The following is a 6,228-nucleotide window of genomic DNA, read 5'->3' as shown; positions in this document are numbered from 1 at the left end:
GGGCTCAGCTGGGCCAGCGGGCCAAACTGAGCTAGAGGAAGGGATAGGAAACCATGACCGTCACCTCCCAGTGTCCAACAGGAGGCCCAGGGAAGGGCACTCACCCATTCTGGAGCGAGACCCTCCCAGGCTCAGATACTGCATCAAGGGCAAGTCAGGGTTCCTGACAGACAGCGGGGGCAAGATGAATGGGCGCCTCAGGAGGTGCCTCTGGGCCCTGCTCGCCGGCCTCCTGACTCTTAGCATCCCCTCTGGGGGTACCCAGGTGCTGGGACAGCTGGGGAAGAGGCCCGCCTGTCTGCTGCCCACCTGCCACACAGAGCTGCCAGCCCTCTTCTCACAGCCCGGCATTGGTCTAGGCTGTCTGGGGTGCAAGTGTGCCCGTGCCCTTGACTGTGGGTGAACCTGGGCAAATGACTTTCCTTTCTGTGCCTTGGCTTCTCCACATGTAAAACAGGAGATTCTTGGCACCTGCCTCAGTGGGGCGCTTGAAGATTAAATACATGAGGACATGGAAGATGCCAGAAAGCTTCCTGGCATGGGTGAGCTCTGTGTGAGGTTCGTCCTTCTTGGTTAATGGGGAACAGGACAGAGAGAAGAGGTGACAAGATAAGCAGTTGCTCGGCCCCATCCCTCCCGCAGCAAGGCCTCCTCAGGGGCCCCCGGCCCCGGCAGCTCTGTCTCGTCCCTGAGCACAGCAGTCCCCCCTCAGGGGAGGATGAGATTCTCGAGGGGCTGGAAGGGGCCCAGCATGTTTGTCCAGGTTGGCTCACTGTGAGCCCAGCCGACCAACCAGGGGAGACAGACAGACAGACAGCAGAGGAGAGCATGTCCAGGGCCACTGGGGATGCAGAGCCACCAAGATTCTCTCAGGAAAGGGAGGCCGGAGGGAGGTGGCTTTTCTCCACACCATCTGTGAGGAGTCATCGACGGTGGGACAGGGAGTAAGTCAGGCCTCACTACCTTTTAAAAATTACTATGAAATAGGTAAGACACAGGGAACATGGAACACAGGAGCACCTGTGTATCAATAACCCAGCCTAAGAAACTAGACATGTCCACAGTTACAGCCACCACTAGCAGACCCACCCCACCCTCCCAACAACAGCCCCTCTCCACCACACTGGGACTATTAATCCCTTCCCATCACCTCAACAGCCCAGCATCCTTGCTTGAGCTGAGTCAGAAGACGCGCGCATCAGCATGTCTCAGTACTCCTGTCTGGCCCCTGAGGGTCATGTCACCCTGACCCCAGCCCTGCCCCATGGGATGCACAAGCTGGGACACACAAAAGCAACTCTATGTAGCCACGAACAGCCCAGAGCTAGAACTCAGAAATATGGCTCCAATCTCACTGCAGGTATCGAGCAGGAAGAGGATCATCCAGGCACGGACAGATCCGAGGTGTCTGCATGGCTACCACGGGAATCCTGCCCAGCCACAGGGAGGGTGGTGGTGATCCCAACACCTGGGCCCAGCCTCCTATGCAAGGGACCCACTTAGATCTCTCCTGGAAATTTGCAGAAGCTTTTGGGAAGGAGACCAGGGAGACAGGAAGCAATTTCCCTACTCCACTGGAGGTAGCTGAGCCTTCCCTGGCAAAAGCGGATCAACAGTCTGTGTTGTTGCTGAGTGAACTTGACAAATGGGACTGAGAAGACACTGCATGATGGATCCAAACCTAATCCACCACCACACACAGGAAACAGAAAAGTCAGGCACGGGATCAGAAATACTGTCGACAGTCTAAGGACTTGGGTAGGAATAACAGCCCCAAATCTTCTGTTTCCATTCTCAGAAGGAGCTGCCCTTCTTCTGGGGCCAGTCTAGGATGGGTTCAGATAAAAGGAAGACATGCTAGAATCATCCTTTCAACCTTTACTCAATAACTCTTATGTTTCAGGCATTGTGCTGGCCTCAGGGTACAGAGATAAAAGATATAGTCCCTTCTTCAAGATTTATGTTCCAGTGGAGAAGAGAAAGAGTAAATAAATAATATCACTATAGACATAAGATGGAACCTACATACATGGAATTAGAGGAGCATGTGCTATGTGTGTGTGTGTGCTGTGTGTCTGTGTGCGTGGTGTGTGTGTGTGTGCTATGTGTGGTGAGTGTGTGTGTATGCTGTGTGTCTGTGGAGTGTGAGTGTGCTCTGTGTGTGTGGTGTGTGTGTGCTGTGTGTCTGTGTATGGGGTGTGTGTGCTGTGTGTGTCTGTGTGTGTGGTATGTGGTGTGTGTGGTGTATATGTGTGCTGTGTGTGTGTGTGTTTGGAGGGGCTGGGTGGTTGAGCCAAAGCTTCTCTTGAGACTGAGCTGGGCATGGAAGCATAGAGAGGAAACTATTAAAGCTCAAACTGCCAAATTGCTACAGGGTCAAGAGGGGGCGCTGGTGGGGCTCCACAGCCTCACCACAAACTGAAGCTCTTTGTGCTCTAAGTACTAAGCAGGATTTATACCAGGCTAAGGGAGCTTTGTCCATAAGGGCTACCTAAGGAGCGTTAAGTGTACTCTGCTCCAGGAAGACCTTTGTGAATAACTGCACAGAACATTAGAAATCAGTTACTACAAATACGGGTCCTTAGTACTTACATGTCCCTGCTTAGAAAGGTTTCTTTTCCTCCTTAGAGATAGGGTCTTACTATGTTGCTTAAGCTAGTCTGAAACTACTGGCCTCAAGTGATCCTCCTGCCTTGGCCTCCCAAAGCACCAGGATTGCAGGTGTGCAAAACCACTCCCAGCTTATAATTTTTTTTTTTTTTTTTTTTTTTTGAGACAGAGTTCTGCTCTTTTTACCCAGGCTGGAGTGCAATGGTGATATCGTCGCTCACTGCAACCTCCGCCTCCTAGGTTCAAGAGATTCTCGTGCCTCAGCCTCCCAAGTAGCTGGGATTACATGCATGCGCCACCATGCCCAGCTAATTTTGTATTTTTAGTAGAGATGGGGTTTCACCATGTTGGCCAGGCTGGTCTCGAACTCCTGACCTCAGGTGATCCACCCGCCTCACCCTCCCAAAGTGCTGGGATTACAGGCGTGAACCACTGTGCCCAGCCAGAAAATTTTTTAAACATGTAATTATATAATTTCTATTTATCATTTCAGTAACGCTCAACTTATAATATGCCTACTATATACAAAAGTATTGCCTGCCAGTGTTTATTTAGACTGTGAGCTCCTTCTCAAAAGAGGAAATGTCTTCTGTGGCAGCTCAGAAGCTTCCTGGATGTGGGGACCTGAGTGAGACACGCACTCAAGGGCAGGCGCCCTGCCATCTCCCCTTCCTAAATCTCATCCTCTCAGTACTGTCTTCAATGCAAATAAATCCCTGCTACTCAGAGAAAGGTTGCTGCCTCCGAATGGAAAATGGGCTTTCTCCCAACCCCACTGGAGCTGCTTTCCAGTCCCCACGCCCACCCTCAGGATGCACACTGTGCCTCCACTGCGCCTCACCTTGGATCCTCAGGCTCTCCTGGTACTGGATGATGAAGTACTCCTGAGTCTGCTGCAGCTTCTTCAGCTCATTCTCTGTGTCCTGCGTGACCAGTCGCAGCTCCTCAAATGTCTGGTTGATCTGGAGGTGTTTCTGGGACATGGCGTCAGCAAGGCTTCCAGCTGGAGAACTACCCTGGGAACAGATGGGGGACAGTGCAAGGTGGTGGGAATGGGAGGAAGCCTGAGGCCTTAATCCCCAGGAAAAGCCTATGCCAGATCCTGCAACTGGGCTAAGACCCCAAAAGGTAAATTTTGAGTCGGGAGGAATAGCAAACGTCATCTGTGAGACACAGGGTGGAGTGGGAAAAGTGAGAAACAGGGGAGCGGACAGATCACGGTTCAGATCACAAAGCATGGGAGAAGCTTCCATTTCAGATCTGACCTCCACCAGAGTATCCTAAACGGGGTCCATTGAATTACCTTTGGAGAGACTAGAACATAACCTGTTCCAGTGTCACGAGGTTTTCCTACTAATGAGGAGGTGGAGTGATTCCTCTTCCACTCATTGACCCAATGCAAGGACAGCATTAAGCATTAGGGAAGCCATGGGGAGCAGGGCCGTGTGAATACACATCATCTGTGTCCTCACTCAAGATATTCTCATGATGGAATCATTTGCTTCCACCATGGAAGAGGCCAGACCTCTCACAGGCATCCTGGAGACCCCAGGATGAAGTGATGGGGGAGGCATAAACAAGGTCTCTGTGGACCCAGCCCTGTAAGTGACCTGGTCAGACCACTCCTTCCACACCTGATTCAGGGCTAGGGAAAAGTCTTTCCTAAGTATTCTCATCTGAATATGAGCACGCCTTTACTAAAAAATTACTCAGTTGAGGTTAAATTACTTTGCACTTGTTCATATTGTTTTGTGGTTGCAATCTCATCAAGGTTATAAATCAGTTAAGATCAAAGACCATATCTTCTATTTCTTTTCTTTTTCTCTTTTTTTTGAGACACGGTCTCATTCCATCACCCATGACTGCAGGGGTGCGATCATGGCTCACTGTAGCCTTTATCCCCTGGGCTCAAGGGATCTTCCCACTTCAGCTTTCCGAACAGTCAGGACTACAGGCATGTACCACTGTGCCCAGCTAATTTTTTTTTTTTTTTGTATTTTTGGTAGAGACAAGGTTTCACTATGTTACCCAGGGTGCTCTCGAACTCCTGGGCTCAGGCAATCTGCCTGCCTCAGCCTGCCAAAGTGCTGGGCTGCAGTCAGTCACGCCTCCTATTTCTTTTGTGCCCCTTAGGACGATGCTCTCTTTAAAGAGACACCAGTAGTGCACCCTGAGTCACCTTGACAAAGGTGGGTCCAGAGGGAGGTGGGTAAGAAGAGACTCCCCGACTGCCCTCCCCACACATATGGGACACTCACATTGTTGGCTTCTCGGACCAATCTCTGCTCATTGTACAATATATGGCGGATGCAGCGGACCAGCTCCATGGGGCAGCGGTCATACGTGTTCTGAAAGAATCCAACAGCAGACATCAATTTGTGCCATTCCACACTATGGGCCCTAACCATGCCTCAGGATGGGGAGCCTCCTGAGGGACCTCGTGAATCACAGGAGACACTGTTCCTCCAACACCAACAGGAATAAGAAGGCACATCATGGAAACCCAATTACAGTGAAAAGGTAAGACTGTTTTACTTCTTTTTTCCTTTTTTTTTTGAGACTGAGTCTCACTCTGTTGCCCAGGCTGGAGTGCAGTGGCACAGCCTCGGCCCACTGCAACGTCTACCTCCCGGGTTCAAGCGATTCTCCTGCCTTAGCCTTCCGAGTAGCTGGGATTACAGGCGCCCGACACCATGCCTGGCTAAGTTTTGTCTTTTTAGTAGAGATGGGGTTTCACCATGTTGGCCAGGCTGGTCTCAAACTCCTGACCTCAGGTATCCACCGGCCTTGGCCTCCCAAAGTGCTGTTTTATTTTTTGCATCTTAATTTGCCTAAAGTATCTGGGGAACATTCTTAAAAATGGAATAAATAAGTTTTAAAAGCCTCGCCAGAGGAGACACTGGACACCACCCTCAACTGGGCAATCAAAACTACTACCACCAATGAGGGGACGAGGGACACTGCCCGTCTGGATGTGATACCCGAGAAGGACACAGCGTCACCTACAGTTGTCCCTTGGTATCTGTGGGGGCTGGTTCCAGGACCCTCTTGGATACCAAAATCTGCAGATGCTCAAGTTCCTTATATAAAATGGCATCATTTTGCATAGAACCCATGCAATCCTCCCATACACTTTAAACCACCTATAGATTGCTTATACTATCTAACACAAAGGAAATGCTATATAAATAGCTGTTCTGTCATATCTTTGTTTGTATTTTTTAAATCGTTGTATTGTTACTTTTTTTCTTTTCCTATTTCTGAGCTGCGGTTGGTGGAATCGGAGGATGCAGAACCCACGGACGTGGGACAGTCAACTATATTTAAAAGTCGGCTCGGAGATGTGCAACGTTAATGTAATCATGAGGAAACATCAGACAAACCCCAAATGAGGAACATTTTATCTTTAAAAAGCAGGGGGTACATGAATTATTATTATTTTTTTTTTTGAGATGGAATTTCGCTCTTGTCACCCAGGCTGGAGTGCAATGGCACGGTCTCGGCTCACTGCAACCTCCGCCACCCAGGTTTAAGCGATTCTCCTGCCTCAGCCTCCTGAGTAGCTGAGATTACAGGTGTCCACCACCGCACCCAGTTAATTTCTGTATTTTTAGTAGA

At 49.9% G+C, this 6,228-nt stretch overlaps 1 protein-coding gene across 1 annotated transcript in view; it reads right to left on the bottom strand.

Annotated features, from left to right (window-relative positions):
- Positions 1-6,228, bottom strand: part of LOC105553080 (signal transducer and activator of transcription 5B-like) — a 97,549-nt gene that overhangs the window by 22,881 nt on the left and 68,440 nt on the right. The window contains exons 4-6 of the mRNA XM_011999027.1: positions 4,869-4,958; positions 3,452-3,626; positions 3-31 (exon numbers count right to left, since the gene is read on the bottom strand). Coding sequence (XP_011854417.1) covers positions 3-31; positions 3,452-3,626; positions 4,869-4,958 — 294 coding nt within the window. The remainder of the gene's footprint in view (positions 1-2; positions 32-3,451; positions 3,627-4,868; positions 4,959-6,228) is intronic.

This window comes from Mandrillus leucophaeus, unplaced genomic scaffold (assembly GCF_000951045.1).
Source record: "Mandrillus leucophaeus isolate KB7577 unplaced genomic scaffold, Mleu.le_1.0 Scaffold58, whole genome shotgun sequence".
NCBI lineage: Eukaryota > Metazoa > Chordata > Mammalia > Primates > Cercopithecidae > Mandrillus > Mandrillus leucophaeus.
The sequence above is the reverse complement of the archived record's forward strand: the minus strand, read 5'-3'. Positions and strand labels throughout refer to the sequence as shown.